Below are 25,423 nucleotides of genomic sequence, written 5' to 3' on the forward strand. Positions count from 1 at the left end.
CTTTGGCACAATTCATCTTCAGATTTAAATACTTAACATCCTATTGTGGTAGAATATCCTGTTTGTGAGAAGTTTTGATGACCTCTGAGAAATGTGTATGATAATGATCATATGCATTTTTTAAAATTTGTGAACTACTCACTTCACATTTTTCTTTTTAAAATAATTTCAGAATATCATCAGAATAATGGCATGATTTGTAAGGGTCAAGTTTCTAACTATTCTGGCAGACCAGTTGCTGCTGAATCAGTTATGATTTAAAACATCTTACACATGGAAAAACAGAGTTCCGTGGGAAAAATATCTTTGCTTTGATTCACAAGTATGTTCTTCTCTATGCTTCCAGATAGCACATTTTAGGCTTATTGGGTCATGTCTGTTACTTCCCTGTGAACGCCTTGTGTAGTCAGGGACTTTGACTTTGCATTCCCAGCACATAACCAAATCCCGGATGCAAACTGCTCAATAAATGTTTACTAATTCATTAAGTACTTAACCCCTTTCAATAGGGAGGCAAAGGCCCTACCTAAAAATGGGGATGTTTGTTAAATAATCTATCTGGGTCCCTTTTAGGACTCTGATTTAAATTCCTAAACCACGAATTTGGAGCTAGTTGGAAATTCATAAATTATCTGGTCAAATTTCCCCACTTGGGAGTTGAAGAAAATGACTCCCGGGAACTTTAAAGGGCAGTCCCAGTGGTACCCAGCTCCGTAGCGGCAGTCCTTGCTGCACTGTAGCATCAGGTCTCAGGGTCCTTTCCTTGCCTTCAGTGTAATTTACCATAACTAGTACAATCCATTGACAACTGTGATTTACATTTTTAGGGTCCTAAGGGGAAAAAAGGAGCTCCTGGTCCTTCTGGGAAACCTGGGATTCCTGTAAGTAACAAGAATTTTGCATCTTTCTTGCTTTTCTTAATAGAGTTGGCAACTTTAGCAAGCAGCAAAGTTTGGAGCCAATTATGACAAATGTTAGATAAATCAGATTTTCTTTAAAAAAATTGTGAGCCCATGCTGGGACACAGAAGAAACAAAATAGGACTGTTAGCTCAGCCCAAGCTTGCGGTTGAAATGTAAGTCTCTGTAACTGGGGTGCCACCCTTCAGTGGTCTGGAGCCCCCTCTGTGGACCCATGCCACTCTCTGATGGGAACCTAAAAACCAGGGAATTTGGAATCGTGATGAAATGGTTGGTGACAAAGGTCAAATATCTTAAAGCATGAATAGAAGGGCATGAGCTGCATTTTAAATGAAGGATTCAACCTGTTATTTTCCTGGCAAATAGAATAGAAGGCGTTAAAAAAATTTTTTAAAAACTCATCACAGAACAAAAATTAATTGTACCCTAGCCACCAGTTTCCTCTTCTGACCAGGTCTGAGCATGCGTTGACTGGCTTATTAGCAAAGGTTTCCTGCTGGTCTTCCCTAGCCACAGGGGCAGCTGGGGGTGGCAGCGGCGGCTGCCTGTTTGGGTATAGCCTGTGTTCAAACACAGGTTTGAACCTGTGTGGGTTCAAAACAGTAGAGAAAAGAAACATAAATTGTAACGCATTCAGATCAGAGATTCATACAGATAAAATCCAGTTGCCTAAGAGTAGAACCAAATTGTTTAGGCCTTTACTCAGTCATGCAATTAATTATCTGATTCAAAGTGGCAACAAAATGAGCCATAATTTGTTTGTTTGGAAATTAATACAATATGAGCTTTTGTAGATGGTCTCTGGAAGCATAGAGAAGAACATACTTGTGAATCAAAGAAAAGATATTTGTTTCCCATAGAACTGTCCATTTTTCCATGTGTAAAATGTTTTCAATCGTGGCTGATTCAGCAGCAGCTGGCCTGCCAGGATAGTTAGAAACTTCACCCTTACTAACCATGCCATCTACACCTACGGTCCAAGCTGACAGGTGCATATGGCTGATCTTTTCTCTACAGATGGGGAAAGCATGAGCTGGCATAATGAGAACAACCAGAGATTCACACTAGAGCTGAAAAGGACATGCAGTAAATGGCTGATGAGCTGGGTGCTTTTGTTTAGGGAACTTGTAACGGCAGTGACCTGATCTTTTGAATCCACATAGTAAACCATTAAGGAGTACAAGAAACAGGAAGATTTATTTTGGGACAGGGTATTAAAAATGTAAATGCCCTCCCCCCATAAATATAAACATATTTGTTATTTAATCATCTGTACAGTATCTCTCTATAATCAAATAATTTTTAACTACCAAGGGACTTCCAGGCCTACCTGGGCCAAAGGGGCTGCAAGGATACCACGGCACAGATGGCATTTCAGGAAACCCTGGAAAAGCCGGGCTACCAGGGAGACAGGGGCTTCCCGTGAGTAGACTGAACATTTCTTTGCTTTTTATTTTTTATGAATAGTGTCTCCTTGCTAGACCATAGACATTCTGGCTCTCTTCCTTAGCTTTGACATTGGCTCCAATTAAGCCAATCATCTCTTTAATAGTTATTTTGGAATCATGTTTATGATTTCCAGAGAGTGGCAATGGGTACATTCACTTAGATACTTTATATCTAATAATGAATATTTGTAATTTATGCCATTTTACACATATAAAATCTTGTGAATAAGAAATAAGTTTTAGGGGCTACTCACCCTGGTTATATTTTGAGTTCATCAAAAACCACCTTTGGAACCTTTGAGCCTTGGCAGTACCTCAAGGCAGGTTCTGCCAAAAATTATTTTCCCTTTATTTTAACAGCCTCAGTATTTCACTTTACCAAAATTGTGTGGATAGTTTTTTCTATTTACATGCTGGTAGTGCAATGATATAGATTCTCTCTTATTTTTCTATAAAATTTCTAATATAAAATTTCTTCTATAAAAATTATTTTCTCAGAAATTAAAAAATCATATTTTATCTTCATTTAGCTATTGCTCTTCTTTCCTTGCCTCTTGTCATCATAATCAAGATATTTTTCTTTTCCATGTTGTTTTCATTCAAAATAGAAAAATTAACCAAATACTTTCAAGAACCCACTAAAATGTACCCTTTTACATTTCCGTTATTTGTATATGCTCATCTGTTTTTCTCTTCTTAAATGATAGGTTAACACTAATTGTTTATCAAACATAGCATAATGCTATACCTAAATCCAAATCCAAATTAATATTCTTCATTCACTGTGATGAGTTACTCATTTGTTGAAAAAACTATGAAACTATGGTGAAAGGAGCTTAATTATTTTAGAAATAAATATCTGCCTAGATTCTGTCTGTAAAGGTGAATATTATTAAAGAGTCTATTTGTTTTAGAAGCAATGTGTCAGAACATAAGAGTACTAGGTTAAGACCTAGAAAACTTTGACAGTCAGGCTAATATTTTTTTAATTAAAATAGATATCTTATAGATATATGCCATTAAAATCAGTCTGGTTAAAGGAGGACTTTCATTTAAGATCTCAGTCTTAAAAGTAGCTCAAATCAAAACAAAACAAACAAAAATACTGATACGGAAATATAGGGAGGCTTCAGGCGACAAGATGAATAAACAAAACTGAATTGTATTTTTATATACTAAACAGTAAACAATAAAAAATGACATTTAAAAAGAAGTTCTTACAATAGCATTAAAATGGGATAATCTGACCCCCAAAGATGTGCAGACTTGTATCCTGAAAACTGTAAAACAGTGCAGACAGAAATTACAGAGGACCTAAATTAGTAATATATGTTTTGGCAACCACAGGTTGATGTTTCTCTCCCTCTCTTTCTCCTTTCCTTCATCTCTCTCTAAAAATAAATAAATAATTTTTTTCAAAAATAATAAATTCAGACATTCAATAGAGAAATTTATTAATGGATCAGGAAACTTAATACTATTAAGATGTCAATTATCTTATGCATTGTCAGTTATCTTAACACATTAAACATACACCTATCATATTACCCAGTCATTTCACTTTTAGCCAAGAGAAATAAAAGCTATGTCCACACAAAAACTTATCCATGAATATTCATAGTGGCTTTCTTTGTAATAGCACCAAACTGGAAACAACCCAAGCATTCACCAAAAGATGAATCGCTAAACAAATTGTGGTATATATATGCAATGAAATACTATTCTGCTATAAAAAGAAGGAATTCTTGATACATGCTACGGCAAAAATCGATCTCAAAATAGATATGCTGGGTTTTAAAAAAGCAGACAAAATAAGGGCATGGACTGTATGATTCTATGTACATAAATTCTAGAAACTGTGAAGGAATCTGTAGTGACAAAAAGCAAATGAGTGGCTTCTTGGAGATGGGAATACATGTTGGGAGGCATGGGAAGGATGGCTTAGAAAGGGACAGAAAACACTTTGGGGAGGTAGGTATGTCATCTTGCTTGTGATAATTCACAGGTGTATTCTTATGCCAATTTACTTTATGTGAATAATTTATAATTATGCAAAGTGGTGTTATGTGAGGGAGGAGGGTGGAGAAATGATGCTAAGTAAGAGTTAGTAAATTGGAAATAATGATTATGTTGGAGAACAAGAAAGACACAATCTAGGTAGAGACAACTGCATACTTAAAGCTAGAAAGAACACTGTGCATTTGAAGAACTGTAACAAGACCAGCTGGGGGCTAAAGTTTAGTGAGCAGGATGTAGGATGACAGAGTTTGAATCTGTTCAGCTGTACAAGGAAATACATCACAGTGGATATTAAAGAACATATTAAGGATATTGATCATTCTTTAAAGATAGTTAGAATTCATTAAGGTTTAAGCTTAGGAGGGACAGTATCCAATTTTACATTTTTTTAAAAAATGCCCTGTGGCTGTAGTATGGAAAATGGGCTGGAAAGTGAAAAGATTCGATGCAGGAGACTAATAAGAACACTATTTATTGTGGTATTCCAGGCTACATATGTTCATGGCTTAGACTACACTGGTGAAGTGGGAATGGAAAGAAGTAGATGAATTTAGGTGGTATTCAGGAGGTACCTTTGGTAAGACTTGATATTTGATTATGGGAGGTGAGGGAGGAACAGGGGTGTCAAGGGTAACCTTCACATTTCTAACTTATGCAAGTTTCTGACTCAGTACACTGTAGGCCCTCACTAAAAAGACTGAAGGATAAGTTTATGACTTTTTATGGGTAAGTTTATGACATTTAAGTGGAAGTAAGTCAGTAATTAGATATTCTAGGCTAGAGCTTGGAGAGGAGGCCAAATATTATTTTAAGAGTCATCAACATATAAAAATGCACTAATCAGAATCCTATAAGGAAGCAGATAGAATATTCAACTGGAATTTTGAAGAGACTATTTAGATAAATGCAGACAGTGTAAAAACAGCCAATGAATAATGTGGGGAACTTAGAGACTATCAATAGTGGAAAATGGTTACCACCCTTAGACCTGAAAGAAAAAAAATAATGTCAAGTTGAGAGTCAAGTTGAGATGTGGAGCTATTGGAAAAGGACAGAATACCAAAACTGGAAGAATATGGGAGAAATAAAGGTGTTACCTCTCTCTCTGCCCACGTTTCTCTAGTAGTGGTGCATCCCATTGGCCAACTCCAAGTGGAATTATGAGGAGAAGAAAACCCAGGTGATGTAGTCCAGGAAGGTCAGATTCCCAGAACAAATGACATGACAGAGAAGGGGCAGTGAATGAACTTGGGGAGCAAGTGGAAAAAGCAACACAAATATGAAGTACACAATGGAAAGAAGGTCCAGAATCAAGCTGTGAGGTGTTCTGTCATTTAGAAGGCAGGTACAGGAGGAAGGGAAGACTTCAAAGGAAACTGAGATGCAGTGATCATGATAGAAGAAAAAGAAGGCAATGCCACGAAAACTCAAGAATATCCCAAGAATGAAAAAGTTATCAAGTATATCTAATGATCCTGAGAAAGTACATTGGACACCTGTTTATTAATTGTGTTTTTGCTGTTTTGGCTGCTCAACATCTTAAGTCCATTTTTATGTTTACTCTCTTTTTTTAGTCTTTATAGGAGATTAGCTTCTCCTACAGAAGTCAAAAATTTCAGCCCCGGCTGCTGTGGCTCAGTGAATTGAGCACCAAAGGGTCTCTGGTTCGATTCCCAGTTAGGGCACATGTCTGGGTTACAGGCCAGGTTCCCAGTAGGGAACACATGAGAGGCAACCACACATTGATGTGTCTCTCCCTCTCTTCTGCGCTCCCTTCCTTCCTCCCTTCCCCTCTGTCTAAAATTAAATAAATAAAATTTTTAAAAAAAATTTTAGACTCTCACCTTTCAGCCCCTCATTGAAACAAGGATGTAGGCCCATGACCTAAGCCTAACCAATCAGTTATATTCACGAGGCCTTCACTGGGGACTTGGTGATACGCAGAAGCAGTAACATCAGTAGCCCTCAGTTTCCAAGGCTGGTACACACTTCAGGGTCCAAATTCAGGCTGTCTGGCCTCCCGTTAATTCTATCCATTTTTCAAACCTGCTTTTCCAGGTTTATCAGTGATTATATGAGCTACGTATTGTTTTTTCAGTAAATTTCTGCTCAAAGTCTCCAGGGTTGGTTTCCAATGTTTGCAAGTAAGGGCCCTGAATAATACAGAAAACTAGTAAGATGAAATTCTAACCATTGTATTATTTTTTATTGTTCAAATACATTTGTCTCCATTTCCAACCGACCATGCCCTTGGCCCCATCCATCCCCACCTCCCACCCTCAAACCACCCCCTTTGGCTTTGTCAAAGTGTCCTTCATACATGCTCCTCGATGCCCACCCCTGCCTTATCCCCTATTATCCCTCTCCCTCCTCCTCTCTCATTGCTGTCAGTTTGTTCTTTACTTCAATGTCTCTGGTTATATTTTGCTCACTTGTTTGTTTTATTGATTAGGCTCCACTTATAAGTAAGATCATGTGGTATTTGTCTTTTACTCCCTGGCTTATTTCACTTAGCCTAATCCTCACCAGATCTATCCACACTGACATGAAGGGGTAGGAGCTCCTTCTTTTCTTTCTGCTGCATAGTATTCCATCATGTGAATGTACCATAGTTTTTTGGTCCACTCATTCACTGATGGGTACTTAAGTTGCTTCCAGCACTTAGCTATTGTGAATTGTGCTACTATGAATATTGGGGTGCATAGGTTCTTTTGAATTGGTGTTTCAGGATTTTTAGGGCATAATCCCAGCAGTGGAATTGCTGAGTCAAAGGCAGTTCTATTTTTAGTTTTCTAAGGAAATTCCATACTGTTTTCCACAGTGCTTTCCATCTGTGAAAGTCATGGTCTACGTTCCTACCAACAGTGTACTAGGGTCCTCCTTTCTCCGTGACCTCTCCAACACTTGCTTTTTGTTGATTTATTTATGATGGCCATTCTGACTGGTGTGAAGCGGTATCTCATTATGGTTTTAATTTCATCTCTTTGATGGCTAGTGATATTGAGCATCTTTTCATATGTCTATGGGATTTCTGTATGTCCTCCTTGGAGAAGTGTCTGTTCAAGTCCTTTGCCTGTTTTTTAATTGGATTGTTTGTCTTCCTGAAGTGGAGTCATGTCACCATTGTATTTTAGTGTATGGTGGTCATTGGTAACTTTAGCAAATAACCATTTGACTTGATGAGTTGGGGCAGAAACAGGACTGGAGTGCTTGAGGAGAGAATCAAGAAATTCAGACAATTTGCCCTGGCTGGTGTAGCTCAGTGGATTGAGTACCGGCCTGCAAATCAAAGGGTCACCAGTTCGTTTCCCAGTCAGGACACATGCTTGGGTTGTAGGGGGCCCATGAGAGGCAATCACAGGTTGATGTTTCTCTCCCTCTCTTTCTCCTTTCCTTCCTCTCTCTCTAAAAATAAATAAATAAAATTTTTCAAAAATAATAAATTTAGACATTCAATAGAAAAATTTGTCTGTGAAGGAGAAAGTAGGGCAATAACTACAGAAGAAACTGAGATTCAGGTAGAAAGTATTTTTAAATAGAGAATCTTGGCCCTATTTAAATGCTAGTAAGACCTAGTAGAGATGGGAAGGCTGAATACATAATAAGAGAAGGGAGAATCTGAGTGTGAATTGGTAGGACCACAAAACCTGCATTGTCTAGCTCCATTTCCTAAGTTATTTCTCTTCTAGTTGGGGATTATTTTTTAAAACCAGATTCTGAGCCACATGTCCCTTTACATATGGCTAGTATAAAAAGCTCATTGAATTTTGTGATGAAAGAAATTGGAACGGATTACAATAACGTTGAATACCTCTCAGGACCCATGAAGTTGAATAATGTCTGGTATTGCAATTAGTAAGCAATGATTTATCAGATCATAAATCATCATCTCTTGTTTTTTAGCTTTTTGTAAGAATAAGAATAATTTCACATGCATACTTAGGGTAACAGGATGTCATTAAGTGTTAAAGTGTTTTATATTCGTCCAAATAAAAACAAAATAACTTTTCCTTAAGGAATTACCCTTTGAACCACAAGATTTCCTTTGGTGTTTATGAATATTGAAATGTTTTCTACAAATGTGTCTGCTCCCTATAGAATGATTGCTGTGAAAGTAGAATGAATGATAATGTCTGGTCAATGAAATTAGGTAGCAATGGCTGTATTGGTCATTAGGGAATGTGACTTTTAGTATGATTACTTCTAAAACCTACTATGTTAATGGAAAAACTACTTCAGAGAGTAATATGGTCTCTAAATACTAGCAAATTCCATGGAATATTTTCAACAAAGGATAAGGACATCTTTCCTTTGGTCTTTTTTTTTTTTTTTAAGATCATGGCATGGTGGTGTTTTTGGCTTACTTTTCAAGACTGCTGGATTTTTCCACTGAGAAAAATATTTATTCTGGGATTTCTAGCATTATGCAACTGCCTCATTTTCCTAAACAATGTTCTTTATTTCTTTTTGTCTTTTTTTATGTAGCCAAGGATTTAAAGAATTTCTGGCAAATTCACTGCACTTTCAATAGTTTTTTTTAATTTTTTTATAACAACTTTATTAAGAATAATGAACATACCATAATATTCACTCTTTCTGAGAGTACAATTTTTTTCAAGGTCACATGATTATAACCAAAGGACAGTTTGGGGGAAGTTCACGGTTGCCTGTGTTAATTTCCTCCTATACAAATGAGTGTTTTAACACTAGTCAGCTTAGCACATTTGTAGTAAATGAGTCTACATGCTGTTTTCATTGAGTTGGACTTCTGTATAAGTTAATGCCTCAATCATTTTGGAAAAAAAAAACTTTTCTCCACAAAGATCATAAATCCATTTGTCATCAAAATGAAGGCTTACCAGTCTTTATTTTTCATTGCTACAACCAATAAAATTGGTTATGGGAAAGGAGAGGAAGAAACACGGCTAACAACTTGATTTAGGACAAATCAAGGCCTTTCAGTCCTGCCTGCAGTTTGTGAGGTGAACACAGGCTTAAGTGTTGTCTCAAATGATATGCTTGTCCCAAAAGAACATTGAAAGTTTTGACTTTTCCACTTATGGATTGTGTCCAGTATAAGAAGGGAAAACACACTTCATCAGCCAACTCATAATCCAAGCATAGAGTAGCAGGACCACCACGGCAGCTTCTGTTAGAAACACCAGCGTGGTCCTGCCACCAGCCTGGGCTGTGTTCTCTAGTCCATGAGCTAGTCACACTAAAGAAGCAGAAGTTTCTAAGAAGATTTTTTGTCAGTGTTTTGAAGAAAGAAACATACCTCCCTTGACCAGACCTATACTCAGCATATCCTGTTAACCCTTGATCACTAGCAGACTGATTCTCTAGTTATGGCTTATCTGGATTACTACTTTTTCCCTCTGCTGCTGCTGCTTGTTTTGGCCCATTTTCTGCTCATTAGGAACTCTTCCAGAGCAGATGAAACTCAGTCTATTGGGCTGCTTATTAGCAACAAAATGAAAGATTTGCTAAAGGCTTAACTTTCTTACTTAAATCTTCAGTGACTCCCACTCAATCCAACCTAGTTCACACTCTTTGTGGAATGCTGTTCCCTCACAATCTGAACTCTGTTTACATAGCCAGTCTTCTGTTCTACCTTCCTCCTCATGTGTGTGTTTCAGTGATAATAACAACAAACAATTATTAAATTCTTATTATGTGTCAGGCAGTGTTCCAGGTGTTGAATATATATGGAGTTATTTAAAATCACAAAAACCCCATGAACTGGGTAAACATGTTATCTTCAGGTTACAGAAAAGAAAGCTGGGACTGAAAAAACTAAATGGCTTGTCCAAGGTCACACAGACAACAACTAACAGAGCCAGAATTTAAATTCAGGCCAGGTAGACTCACAGCCTGTGTTCTTATCCACTGTGCTGTACTCCCTCAAGTGCTTGTGCTTAATGACTTAGATATCCACCAAAGTCTGTGTATTTCCCTCACTTTCATGCCTCTGTTCATACATTTTATTCTCTCAGTTTGGAAAGCACTTTGATCTTTCCCTCTAAATTAAGGAGGAACAACTTTTTGATCTTTCAGGACTAAGTTGAACTGTTAGCTCCTTTCAGGCACACTTCTGGGACTCCGCTCAGTTCTGCATGCCTGCTCTGATCTTCCGTGTTCTTTGTACCCTGCTTCCATCAGAGCCTGGGTGATATGGTTTCTGGTTACTCATCTTCATGTCTTTCTCCCCCAGGAGATTGTAAACTCCTCTAGAACTGGTATTGTGTTGTGTTCATCTGTGTATCCCTAGCACCTAGCATGGTGTCAGACCCATAGAAGAAGCTCAATAAATATTTGAGGAATCAATGTTCTTTGAATAATAAGTATGACTTTGGAGACTGGAGTTTAAAATTAACTTGTGTTAGCTACTTAAAATCTTAAGCATTGCCTATAAAATGAGTACAATAATACATAATTCATGGGGTTTTGATGAGAATCAAATGAGATATTATATGTGAAATGCTTAGTATACTGCATGGACTTACTGAGTTATCGTCCCTTTTTGACCATATTCTTTTTAAAATTATTTTTATTGATCATGATATTAATGTTCTCCCCAATTTTCCTTTTCTGCCCCCTCCACCCAGCACTGCCCACCCCCTCAGGCTATCCCCACATCATTGTTCATGTCTGTGGGCCATGCATATAAGTTCTTTCACTACTCCATTTCCTGTACTGTACTTTATATCCCCGTGGCTATTCTGTAACTATTTGTACTTCTTAATCCCCTCACCAGCTTCACCCATTCCTCAATACTTCCTCCCATCTGTCAATCATAAAATCTACATATCCATGATTCTGTCTGTTCTTCTTCACTTAGTTTGTTTTTTAGATATAATAGTTGATAGCTATGTATTTATTGCCATTTTATTTTTCATAGTTTTAACCTTATTTTTATTAAATAAGTCTCTTTATTATATTTCATATAATAATGGTTTAGTGATGATGAATTCCTTTAGTCTTTCCTGTCTGGGAAGCTCTTTATCTGCCCTTCAATTATAAATGGTACCTTTGCTGGGTAGAGCAATTTTGAATGTAGGTCCCTGCTTTTCATGCCTTTGAGTATTTCTTGCCAATCCCTTCTAGCCTGAAAAGTTTCTTCTGAGAAATCAGCTTACCATCTTATGCGAACACCTCTGTAGGTAACTAACTACTTTTCTCTTGCTGCATTTATAATTATCTCTATATCTTTAACCTTTGACATTTTGGTTCTGATGTGTCTTGGTGTGGGCCTCTTTGCATCCATCTTGTTGGGGGCCCTCTGTGCTTCCTAGACTTGCATGTCTATTTCCTTCACCAAATTAGGGAAGTTTTCTTTCATTATTTTTTCAAATAGATTTCCAATTTCTTGCTCTTTCTCTTTTCCTTCTTGCACCCCGATGATACGAATGTTAGACCTTTTGAAGTTGTCCCAGAGGCTCCTTACACTATCCTCTTTTGGGGGGTTTTTTCCTCTTGTTGTTCTGATTGGTTGCTTTTTGCTCCCTTTGCTCCAAATCATTGATTTGGTTCACAGCTTCATCCACTCTACTGTTGTTTCCTTGTAAACTGTTCTTGATTTCAATTAGTGTATCCTTTGTTTCTGACTGGATCTGTTTTAAGCTGTTAAGATGCTCACTAAGCTACTTGAGCATCCTTATAACCAGTGTTTTGAATTCTGCATCTGATAGGTTGCTTATCTCTATTCTATTTAGTTCTTTTCCTGGGACTTTAATCTCCTCTTTCATTTGGACCATGTTTCTTTGTCTTCTCATTTCCACAGGCTCCCTGTGCTTGTTTGTATGTATTAGCTAGAGCTGCTATGACTCCCTGTCTTGGTAGTATGGCCTAATGCAGTAGGTGTCCTGTAGGGTCCAGCGGCATAGCCTCCCCTATCACCCAAGCTAAGTACTCAAGGTGCACCCTTCATGTGGGCTGAGTACCCCTTCCTCCTGTAGTTGAGCCTTGATTGCTTTTTGCAGGTCAGTGGGAAGGATTAACCTGAGACACTCAGCTGCAAAGACTGGCTGTGACCACTGACCACCAACTTCTGTCCTCCGTGGAGGATCAGTTATGCAGGGGCCAGGTGGTGATGCTCTGACATGGTCTGTGGTTGTCCACTGGGTATGTAGGCTCTGGGATTTCCTGAGTGGTGCAAGTCACGATCAGCCCCCAATCTGTTTTTTGCCCAGAACACCCTGCATGAGCAATAAGACAATCTGAGATTGCTGCTACTTGTTCTGGCCTTGGATAGTCCCAGGCAAACTCAAACTGTGAATCTAGGCTGGCTGCTGATAGTGCTGGGCCTGTGTTCACTTAGCCAGAGGTACGAAGGCGGGAGCTCACTGATGCTGGCCAGAGCTTGTTTGATGGGATTTAGAAAGTTGTGAAGCATGAGTCAAGAGCACCCATTCATATGGAAAAGTCAGGACAACAGTTTGGCCCATGAATTGGGTGGGACAGAGTCTCAGGGGATCTCCAGGGTGGGGCAAACAGTGTCAGCCAAATTGACTGACAGAGTCTCAGATATGGCACCTGCCTGCTGGCTTTGTGGCTCTGGGAGAGAGGGGACTCAGAAAGGGACAAGGGCCTCTGCTCACCTTCCTGTCTGAGAGAAAAATTTTCCCCAGCTCTTGCCTTGATGACAGACACTTCAGTTCCTCCCCATATGCCACTGGTGCCTTTCAAGCTGCTCTCCCAGTGCTGAAGGTCAGAGGGAGTGAGTCTGGATAAATCCATGTGTGGGTTCTTTAAGGGGAACTGCTTGGGACTCCAGAAGTTTCTTCCATCAACTTAATCTCCATTGGTTTATGCAGCCAGAAGTTATGGATATTTATCTTCTTGGTCCTGGAACCCTGGGCTGGGGTCCTGTGTGGGGCTAAGACTCCTCATTTCCAAGATATCCCTCCTGAGTTTACATCAATCACATGTGGATGTGGGACTAGCCTGTTCTGCATCTTTCTCTCTCCTACCAGTCTGGATTGATGTGGTTTCTTTAATTCTGTAGTTGTCAGACATACATGCAACTCAATTTCTGTCAGTTCTGAGTGATAGTTGTTCTACATTTTAGTAGTAATTTCAAGTAGTTGTATGAGGAGGCAAGCCATCTTTACCTATGTTGCCATCTTGAGTTATCATTTAAAAATAATATTAAATATTCATGGTTAAGCTAACACTTATTCACTACACAAATACTTGTTTAGTGCCTAGCGGAGCTGGAGGTTAGGGAATACAGCAGTGAATGAGGCGGGCAGAGAACTGTCCTTGTGAACACACATGGAACAGCGAGAAACTGCTGATGTTTGAGCATTTCTGACCCACACCCCAGAAAGCACAATTTAATAGATCAACCAAATAATGAAGTAGCAATCTATAAATTTTTAATTCCAAACTGTGATAAGTGCTATCAATGAAATGGATCGGGTTTTAGTATAGAGTATAATGAGAAACATTATTAGTGAGGCAGATGGTGGTGGCCTCCCTGAGAAGGTTATACTTCAGCTGAGCACTAGAGGTAAGACTGAGCCAGATATATAAAGAATGGCAGAAGAACATATCATAAGGAGGACATACAGAGGATCCAGAGACGCATGAAAAGATGCTCAATATCGCTAGCTATCAGAGAGATGCAAATTAAAATCACCGTGAGATACCACCTCACACCAGTCAGAATGACCAACATAAACAAATCATCAAACAAGTGTTGGAGAGGATGCAGAGAAAAGGAAACCCTAATGCACTGTTGGTGGGAATGCAGACTGGTGCAGCCACTGTGGAAAACAGTATGGAATTTCCTAAAAAAACAAAACAAAAATGGAACTGTTTTTTGATCCAGTGATTTCACTGCTGGGATTATACCCTAAGAGCCCTGAAACACCAATCCAAAAGAACCTATGCACCCCAATTGTGCTGTTATTTTAATGCTATGAAATAGCAGCACAATTTTCAGTAGCCAAGTGTTGGAAGCAACCTAGGTGCCCATCAGTAAATGAATGGATCCAAAAACTATGGTACACGTACACAATGGAATTCTATGCAGCAGAAAGAAAGAAGGAGCTCCTACCCTTTGCAACAACCTGGATGGAACTGGAAAGTATTATGCTGAGTGAAATAAGCCAGGCAGTAGAAGACAAATATCATATGATCTCACTTTTAACAGGAACCTAAACAACAAAACAAACAAGCAAGCAAAATACAACCAAAGATACTGAAATAAAGAACAGGCTGACATGACCAGAGGGGAGAAGGGAGGGAATTTCAGGGGAAAAGGGGAAGGGTTTACAGGAACAAGTATAAAGGACACATGGACAAAGACTAGGGCAGGGTAGAAATGGGAGGGGAGGACTGCGGGGGTGAACTGGGATGGGAGAAAAAAAAAGATGGGACAAAAATGAAAAAAAAAACCAACCCTGCAGTCAGGAAGTGTTGGCATAGCCACAGGATTATCAGAGGATCAGATAAGATAGTGTGGAGAGAGATTTGTCATTTTCGAAATAAAATATGGACATTTAATTTTATCATAGTGATGTGAGCCTAAACCTGTCTAAGAGCCAAAGTATAGATGAAATATCCTCTTTCAGTCCCTGTTAGTCCTGTGAGTTTTGAGTTGAGGCCTGCATAAAGGAGATTTCACATGATACATTATTTTGTTCAATATTACAGTGGCATTTGCACTATCCATTTTGCAGGATGGGTAAACTACCAGTAGTTCTTATGGAAATGTGTAATAATTTCTGTGAGGTAATACAATGTTGAAATGCCCGTATTCATTAAGATTGAACAAGAGTGAGTTTTGTATACTCTTGGGAATGGACCAACGTCAAGCAGACCTGCCTTTACTACCTAGACTCGCCTCAACCCTGCTCTGAGTCCCATAAGCTTTAATATGTTTAGAGATTCAAAAGTTGCCTCCTAAATTTAGTGCAGAGCTCATTCATAAATTTTATTTCTAGCAGTCAGCCATATTATATATGATTGGCACTGTAGGAAAATATATGAATGCTACATTACTTCTGTATAATGTAGCCCTGCATATAATCACCTAATAATTACTACCCCACATATTTTTAAGCAGCCAATTCTTTCCTGGAGGGATATTTTTAGTAAACCAAATAAAATGAGAAATTCCTACTTAAACTGAATGTTTTTAGTAGCTTAGAGTAAAGGAAGCAAAGTATTAATTTTATAACTCATTAGTTTGCTGGCTTAACCAAAAATACAGGAAATTTGTTGTCTAATAATGTAAAAAAAAATATTGGGGTATCATAGTTATTTTTCTGTTCTATAAAGAGGAAATTAATTTTAATTACTATATTTTCACAGAGTAAATAACTATGTCAACATGATACCATGAGCACAGAGGGTGCTTGGCAGTAGGAAAAAAAAAAAAACTTCCTTATAATTTCAAGGATAGTATTTCTTTTTAAATCAACTGATTTCAAGTTCAGTGTTATTTTAAATTTATCATTTTATTGAAAAATCAATTAAATTAGCATAAAATATTCATCATTTCACTCAATATAATTTTAAGATAATATTCCTTTGTTAATCCTCCCATCAATGTGGATTTCTACCCTTGTCTATAATAAACTATTTTTTCTTACTTATTTCTTAATGTATTTGTTTCAGGACCTGGGGAATAACGCAGCGACAGTCTCTTTGCTCTGTTTTACTGTTACGCACAAACCTGTCATCATTGTTCCAAAGTCTGTCTCTGTGTCTGTTCTCTAAATTTGTGCACATGGCCCTATTTTCATTTCCGGTCTTTCCATTCAGATCCAGGATGAAGGCAGATTTATACTTAAATTATTTCTTCCATTTTTCTATAGGGAAGTCAAAGTAAAAGGCAACTCTGTTGTCTTTCCATAACTGACATCAGTTTAAATAAAGCAGTCTAGGTTCTGGCCAAGATGGAGATGTAGGTAGATACGTATGGCTTCCTCGAACAACCAAAAGAAGGAAAACAACCAATTTAAAAACAAAAAACAGCCAGAAATACCAGAAAATCAAACTTCATGGAGTTTGAGCACATGGAGGGTTATTTGTGGGGAAAGAGAGGGAGAGAGTGGGGGAATAGATACAGGGAATAAGAAGCATAAATGGTTGGTACAAAACAGACAAGGGGAGATTAAGAGCAATCCAGGGAATGGAGAAGCAAAGGAACTTACGGTACAGTCCATGGACATGCATGAACCAAGAGGGTGAATGCTGGAGGGAGAACGGGTGCACGGTGGAGGGAGAGGAAGGGGAGGAGAACAATGGGGCAACTGTAATCACATAATTAATAAAATATACTTAAAATAAAATAATATAACCATATTGCCATTACAGTTTATGATATGTGGAAGACACTCAATGAAAAATAAATCTTGTGGTTGATGTTGTTGTTGTCATTACTAATCCAGTGTGTGTTTCCTTAGAATCCAACCCTTAAGTAGCCAGCAGTTTCAGTCTTATCAAAAATTGACATTCTCCTGCAGAATTTAAAGCCAGTTTAAGGGTACAAATTTACAACTTGTAGATAACTACTTCTGGAGAGCTAATGTACAACACAGTAATTATAGTCAGTAACTCTGTATTGTAAACTGCAAAGATGCTCAGAACCCAAATCTTAACTGTTCTAAAAACAACAATGAAAAAGGAAATAATAAACATTTGATGTGATAAAGTTATTAGCTATGCTACTACTGTATTAATCAATTGCAAAATATAAGTATATGAAACCAACATGTTCTATACCTATACTTGCATAATATTATATGCCACTTATATCTCAATAAAACAGTAAACCAATTCAACAAGGCAGTTTGGCTCATATCTGAGGATAATGGAAATCTGTGGCCATGAGACATCAAATACTCTTATTATTTTATTAACTCTTTAAAGACTTGGATAAACTGTTGATTGGTTTCAGCATCTCTGAAAAAATTAATAATTGTAATGTTATTTATTTTTTAAATTTACTCAGAATGACTTATCCTTTGCTGATGGGTTTTAGTCAAATGATTTTTAAGGCGTTGGAAAAAATGCCTAGGGATTAACATCTGTTTCTCTTGAAAGCAAAATTACTCATCCCTCTGTGTATTCATAATAAAAAATGTTTGTTCTCTACTTGTACGAAACAGTGTTTGGAACTTTGTACGGAACACTCTGCTACTGTCCTCAAGTTTCTCTCTAAGAAATCGACATGAGCAATAAATAACTTGGAGCATATTTGTTGTGTTGTATTAAACATCTGATAGCACTGAATTTAGAAAATAAACTTTCTAATGTACAGTTAACCCAAAGGTCCTTATTATTCTCCACTAAAAGCACCTGTCGATTTCAGCAGTGTTCATTCAGATGCTGTCCATTGTCCATTGACCACCTGAAAGACATATTTTTTTTCATGTTGGAGAATAAAGATCTCAAAAATTACATAAAATTTCAAGTAAAGTGAAATGAAGTGGGACTATGTTAGAATTCCAGAATGTTGAGGCATCCTAAAATCATCTGTCGTGTGATACATGTCCTCTCTGTGTCATTAATTACTCCTGTAATACACGTTGGGACAGGATACCGAGTGCCTTGCAAGGCAACACACAAATCTACCGTTAGGTGTAGCAGTGCTTGTGTTCAAGTGACCCTTATTTTACTTGATGTGGCTCCAAAGCACAAGAATAGTGATGCTGGTGATGCATATCTGCTAACGGGACGCCATAAAGTGCTTCTTTTTAATGCAAAGGGAAGTACAGTACAATAAGATATTTTGAGAAAGATCACATTTATGTAACTTTTATTACAGCATAGTGTTATGATTGCTCTCTTATTAGTTATTGTTAGTCTTTTACTATGCCTGATTTAGAATTTACACTTCATTATAGGTATGTAGGTATGGGGAAAAAACATCATATACATATTTAGGGGCCAGTACTATCCATGGTTCAGGCATTCACTCAGGGTTTTGGAACCCATCTCCTTTGGACAAGAGACCTATTCTGTCCTAATGTCTAATAATTCATCTGGAGACAAGGAAAACCACTCAAAAGCTTTGTCCTTGTTTTTTCATTGACTATTAATGCTGCTCCCGTGTCTCCAACACTTTAAGCAACTGTTCCTACCAAAAGGTTAGCGATCTTAAACAAGTTTGTTTTTGCTGCACAATTTAATTAAATCAAGAAGCAATTTTCCTTGCTGGACTGACAAATGAACCATCCAAAAACTTAACTTTAGTTGCAACTTTCTTTTCTTTCTTTCTCTTTTTTTGTTGAGGACAAATGCTGTTGTGATTAAATATTCCATTTTAAACTTCCTAATTTTTCTTAACTGTCACATTTAAGGAAATTGTGTCAAATACTTGGTCTACTAATGTTGATGTATATTGTATGTTATTTTTAGCACTATGGCCACTGAGTGACATACACAAAGCTCTGACATCTAATCTGATAACAAAGTAATCTATATTTCACTGTGCTTTAAACAAACAACGTTCAGAATTCACTTTTTTTCCCTTTTGTTGTTTTGACATGACCAATATGCACTGGTGCTAAAATAAATGTCACAGAGAGTCAACATATGTTCCACTTGAAACACTGTCAAGTTGTAACTGTCACTGCAGACGCAGTGCGACAAGAGCGGCATGGAGCGGTGAGTGCCATCTGCAGTCTCAGCCACCACCGCTCAGCCTGCCTCCCACGCAAAGCAGCCATCAACAGTGCATCAGTGAATGACAAGGCTGTGCGCCAACAAAACTGAAATCCGAAGTTCATGTCATTTTTACATCTTGAAATATTCTTTTGTTTTTTTAACACATAAAAATATAAAAACTGTTCTTAGCTCACAAGTGTTGCAAAAAACAGGTGATGAATTAGATTTGTATTGTAAACCATGGTTCCATAGTTTATCAAATGCAGGATTTGGCCTTGGGGAAATAGTGTTATTTAACTTTATTCCTCATCACACTATTTGTAGTACATTTTCTGGAATCAAGTGTGATTGAAGAATAGAATAGTCTTCCTTCTCTACTGAGATAGAATTGATATGACGTATTCATTTTGGTTGTACAGTATAATGATGCAATATATGCGTATTTTGAGTAATGATTGCCACAATAAGTCTAGTTAACATCCATCAGAATATTCTTTTTTTAGATTTGATTTATTTATCTTTAAAGGGGAAGGGAAGGAGAGAGGGAGAGAAATATCAATGTATGGCTGCCTCTCGTGCGTCCCACGCTGGGAACTGGCCTGCAGCCCAGGCATGTGCCCTGACTGGGAATTGAACCACGATCCTTTGGTTCACAGGCCCTCACTCAATCCACTGAGCTACACCAGCTAGGGCTAGAATATTCTTTTTAAGGAGAGATTAATAAGTTCTAAGAGTTGTCATGTACACCAGAGTAGGCTACAAAAATTTAGAATACAACTAACATACTTTACACATAGGCTATTTAAGTCAGAAGATGCTGGTGGACTTTGTACTGCCTCGGTATTTTCATTTTAAAAACCCAAGGCCACTATGTTAACTACGCTTAGAGATTTTAGGTGGACCAAAACATATTTAAACATTTCACTTATCTGGGAAAGAAGCCCAAGACAACTTCCAAATCTGGGTAATGTGTTAACAGTGGCATTTCACAAGGCCAACCCTTCTCACATTTATTGAGCCTCTGGATGGATTTTCTAGGAATTGCCCCAGTTTTCATTTCTTATGTGTGTTGTTCAGGGCACCAGAGGCAGCCCCGGAAGAACAGGACCGACAGGCTCTCCGGGTCCTCAAGGAGCAAAGGGTTCATCAGGCCTCCCAGGAAGCCCAGGAGTTCTAGGTCCAAAGGTAATTTAAAGCTTTGTTCTGGAGGGTAAGCAGCAGTGACCATCCTTACTGGCCCTGCATTCATTGGCTAGAACACAGGATGGTAAGATTAATAGCTTTTAAGGAAATTTTGCTAATAATAAAAATACATTAGGAAAAAAGGAAAGTATGTGGCCTTGACATGTCCTTCTCCCGGGATAACTACAGTGCATGTACTTTGCCAAAACAGCCCTCAATCCAGGACTGTAATGCTTTAAAAAATGCTCTTTGATTCATTTTGCAACTTTTCCCCTCTCTGTGTCATCCACCTTCTCCTCAAAGAGAAAAATCTTATTTACTTCCAGATACTTATTTCTCAGATACACTTTCTATTTGGTTGGTCAGATATACTGACCAATCAATTAGTCTCGTGAGAGTACAGAGTATTTCTCAGAGTCGGTGGGACAGTAATTAAGTCTTGCATTAACATTCATTGCATAGAGTATTGTTACATGTCAACTGGCTTCCTAAACAAACTTATCTTAGAAATACCTCAGCGCAGAATTGACCCAGACAGCCAAGGCAGTAGTCCAGTGTCTAAAGCTGTTTGATAAAAAAGCCTACGGTTCAGACACTGGCCCCTTATCATGACTACCTCTTAATTTGACTTTCATAGCTCCACTTCTAAAGAGGTTTCACACAGTCTGACCTATACAAGGTAAACTGAAAACGATGACTCATATGCTTACTCTTTACAGTTTGAAACTCCTGTTAATGTTTATTCCATAAATATCCCCTTTCACTAAAACTCAGTGTAGCTGAGCAAATGCTAAAGGTGGGAAAAGAAATAGTGAGATCCCTACCTCTTATGTGTGAACCTGCAGTAAAAGAGCCCATATTTGTCAAGTCCCTTCCCTGTATCTTTATCTCAAGACAGTGAATGATAATTTGCGGATCTGAAAGAATCTTTGGTCACAGAAAAATAAAATCTCTCAAATAAAATACAAGTTTTGTCACATATAAACGCCCCCTCACACACACTGCACCCTCTCGCCTCTCTCTCTCTGTAGCCCCACAGTCCGCCTCCTGTAGCTTTGTAAGAATCCCCTTCCCTCCTCTTTCCACACTCCAGACTACACTTAAATTTTCTTTCCCCACTACTACACTTCTTATTTATGATAATCACATATTACTTATGTGGAAAACACTGGTGGGGAGGATGATCGTGCTACATTTGATTTCCCCAGTGCCTTGTTCTATGCCTGAGCACGGGCCTGTATTTGGGTTTCATTCAGGTTCTAAAGTCAAGGTCACCTTTCTTTTCCTGTCCTTAGGGTGAACAAGGGCTACCTGGTCAACCTGGAATTCAAGGTAAAAGGGGTCACCGAGGAGCACAAGGTGATCAAGGACCAGGTGGAGAGCCTGGCCTGAAAGGGCAGCCTGTATGTACCAACTCAGAAATTCACTAAGCACTTACTCTGCAGACGAGAACGCCACCGCACAGTAATCACTGTCATGTCTGCTCGCGTTGCAGGGAGAACACGGTGTTCAAGGCTTGACAGGCTTCCAGGGATTTCCAGGCCCCAAAGTATGTTTACATCACTTTCTGCTAGCCTTCTTGCTAACCAGGAAAAAAACATGTTGAAATTTCTAATACTTAGTCTCTGACTTGAGCTCTTACTATTTTAATCTGAAAGTTTTCAGTCAGTACAGAGTTATACATTTGAGTTTTATACATGTTAGTTATAAAACTTATGTATAACTACATATTTTTCTATCAATTTTATTGAATAATTTGCTTTTGTCTCTTCTTTTCATTTTTCCTTCTATCTATCCATCTCTCACTCCCTCTGTCAACCCATTTCTGGCATATTTCAGCGTAAATTGCAGACCTGAGTGTACAATTACTCCAAAATACTTCAGCATGGACATCATTAACTATCACATTCCATTCTTTAAAAGGCAATTCTGAGTGTGTTGGCATGAGATTATTTCATTCGGGAAATGTTTCTACAGAGCTAAAGATTTTGTCTTTTTGGTTCTTTGCTGTGTTTCCAGGGTCCTGAGGGAGATGCTGGTGTTGTTGGAATATCAGGCCCTAAAGGCCCCGTTGGACAGAGAGTAAGTGTGAAGTGCTCCATCTGCCCAGGAATCGGGAGTCTTTGCTGATTATAGGAATCGGGGTTAAGAACTCTAAAATTAATACACTCCACATTAGTATCCTAATGAAAGGACTTTTAAGATAGAAACTTACTAGAACAAATGCAGAGGTTCTTAACCTTTTTCAGTTCAGATAATAGTTTGGTCAAAAGACCCCATGGACCACCCACACTTTCCAGTTCTCTCGTTAAAAACATAATCATCAGAATTAATGTGAACGCTGGATAATGTATTTATTAACTCACACCAGGAACAAAAACATAACACAGTGTTATGCTGTAAGCATTAATATGACCATAGACCACCCCTGTGTACCACCTGGAGGAGGCTTGCCTATGACCACAGAGTTCCTCAGACCACACTTTGAAAAATATTTTCTGATAGCTGTGTTTCCCCAGCTCAGGGGTGGGTATCCCCAGAGAGCGACGAGGAGCCGCTTAAAGAGTTGCAAAGATCAGGGTCTGAAAAACTCCAGTTAGCTGTTTAGTGTCTGGAATTGCAAACCGTAAAGAATATAAACAGGATAGATAAGCCACTAATTGCTACTGGTTATTGGTTTGTTTGGGGTTATTTTTTGCTTTTAGAGTTTACTCTCTGTTTCTTAACCATAGTCTCTTCATTGATGAGATGATCTATAAAACTGAAAAGAAAAAACAGAGCTATAGAACACCGAGCAATGGTTTGCCTGTAGCAGTAGAGCAGGCCAGGCCAGGGTGGAGAGGCTGGGCAGAGGGGAAGGAGCAGAGCGATTCAGATGCGGGAGAAGGGAGTCATGAAGAAGAACTTTGCAACCGAAAACCACTGTCCTCTGCAGAAGTTTGAAGGAAAAGTCAAGTTTTTGAAATTCTGTGTCTCTTCCCCAACTCTTAGAATAAATTCTTTTCAGTAATGCAAAGAGCCAAATTGCCATGGGAAATATTTATTTAAAGACCCCTCTCAACATTTCTTCAGGTGCAAATTTATTAGTTATTTTTATGATTTCTGAAGAACCATGGAAAATTGGTGCTTTTGTGTAAAATCCAATTCTTAATTACCCACAAGTGGGTTATATGTGATAGGCTTCTCTATGATAAACATTGCTTTAAGTCTCTACATACATTAGGTTCCCCACTAATTAAAATCCATTCATTTTAATTTTATTAAGTTCTCAGTTAATTAACTTCTTTCTTGGTGTTATCAAAGAGAAGTTGGCTGCCTGCCTAGCATCTGTCTCAAGCAGAGTCTTACCAAGTGCTGGGTATCTGTAGGCCAGACTCTGAGCCTATGTTCCTTTGCAGCTCCAGAAACTTGACCGGCTCACCAATAGTAAAGTTCGGATAACTATCTCATAGATGCTAGTTTATTAGTGTGGGTATTTCTTTGGTAAGTCATTTCAGAGTCAAGTGGAAAGTCTCAATAGGCTAATATTTAGCAGAAGACTATCAGTACTGGTTTACAGTTTGTGTCCCTTATATCATTTAATTCCCATAAAAACCTCGTGAGAGATGCTATTATCCCCACTTTGCAGGTGGGGAAACTAAGTCTCTGAAACTAAGTCTGCAGCTCAAGGTCACATAGGGTTCTTATGTACAGGAGACAGAATTTGAATCCACAACTGATTTAGCAAATGATATGTTAGAAGGTTGTTTGCTAATTGCACAAATAACATATAGAGTGAATAGTAAGTGGCCTAGTGTCTAGTACTTGCTAATAATAAATAAATACTTGATTGTTAAATTAATTGAAGTAGGAAATCTGGATTTATTGTTCTTTATTTCAAATACGCATTTAGAATTTAACTGGTACTAACCATAGCACTTCATGTTTTGGACATATTTGGATAAACATAAACAGTTTCGGCTTTTTTGGCCTACTTTGTCAAGAGTCCGTGTATACCTCTCCATTCTTTTAACAAATCATTATTTCAGAGAGTTAGGTCACAGTCAAGTTTATTAGATTAAAGATTTCTTGACTTCTTTTTTTAGTGATAAGCCAGTCAGTTGGACATATTTGATTAGGTTAAGAAATCAACTTTCTTGATTTGATGTGAATTTTTGAGATTTGAGTATCATATTTACAAATTATCACTTTAACTCAGTCTTGGTATTTTTATTAAATTTTGTTAAATGTATTTGGGGTGACATTGGTTAATACAATTATATAAGTTTTAAGTGTACTGTTAGTTCTATGACACATCGTTCATATATGGCATTGTGTGTTCACCACCCAAAATCCTCCATTAGATTACTTTCAGAGTACACGGTATTTTCTCTCATCCTAGGCCAACTTAATATTAATACTATCTGTCAGTGGTCTGTATGGCATTATAATTATCTCAACTGATAGTGTTTGTTGTACCTTGCAGACTTTGGAAAAAAGAAGGCTTGTTAGTTATCTACATTTATGTGTTCCAGGTTGAGTGTGAATCAGAAAGTCTGAAATTTGCAGCCAGTGGAAGTGGAAGTGGAGGTTGAGGGAAAACAACTAAAATAGGTAGTTTGTATTCATTAAGAAATAATATGTCTATACCTAGTTTGGGAGGAGTAGATCAAAGATCCAGCTTATTCAAGGTAACATAATAATTAAATAAAAGCTTACAGTTTCAAAATCATTTGTCACATGTAAACATCACAGTGGCCCTGTGAAATACTTTCACAGATAAAGACACTGAAGATTAGTCTGTCACATATGATGCCCTCTGGTTCTTTCTCATAGTTTCTCTCAATTCCATGCCACATGTCACTGAAACATCTGTTCCTTCAATATCTGTGATGTATGCAAAATTTTATCATTCTATATAGTCTCTGTATATAAAGTAATTGCATTTTAACACAATGGCACATATATAATATGGCATTATTGGAGTTACCAATTCATGGAATTGTAATGCTGATTTATCAGTTTGTAAGGAGTTACACCAATGCAACTCTCCTGATAGGAAACTATAATAATATGTTTGAATTGGGTCACACACCGCAAATCAAAATCCCTATGATTTCTGCTAATACTACAAGATTTTACAGTGAAGACTAAAATTAGGTAGATGTGGACTGTTTTACCATTGCACAAGACATTTTCTAGAATTTTTCTGAGTTATGCTGGCAATGAGAATGACTGTCTTTCTCCGAC

General features: G+C 37.9%; 1 protein-coding gene across 1 annotated transcript in view; it reads left to right on the forward strand.

The window, feature by feature from the left end:
* The window catches only part of COL24A1 (collagen type XXIV alpha 1 chain), a 337,900-nt gene that overhangs the window by 277,260 nt on the left and 35,217 nt on the right, over positions 1–25,423 (forward strand). Inside the window, exons 46-51 of the mRNA XM_037060934.1 lie at positions 828–881; positions 2,235–2,342; positions 20,090–20,197; positions 21,490–21,597; positions 21,690–21,743; positions 22,214–22,276. Of these exons, the coding sequence (XP_036916829.1) occupies positions 828–881; positions 2,235–2,342; positions 20,090–20,197; positions 21,490–21,597; positions 21,690–21,743; positions 22,214–22,276 (495 nt within the window). The remainder of the gene's footprint in view (positions 1–827; positions 882–2,234; positions 2,343–20,089; positions 20,198–21,489; positions 21,598–21,689; positions 21,744–22,213; positions 22,277–25,423) is intronic.

The sequence above is a fragment of the Sturnira hondurensis genome, unplaced genomic scaffold, assembly GCF_014824575.4.
Source record: "Sturnira hondurensis isolate 20B ecotype Veracruz unplaced genomic scaffold, ASM1482457v3 Scaffold0013063, whole genome shotgun sequence".
NCBI lineage: Eukaryota > Metazoa > Chordata > Mammalia > Chiroptera > Phyllostomidae > Sturnira > Sturnira hondurensis.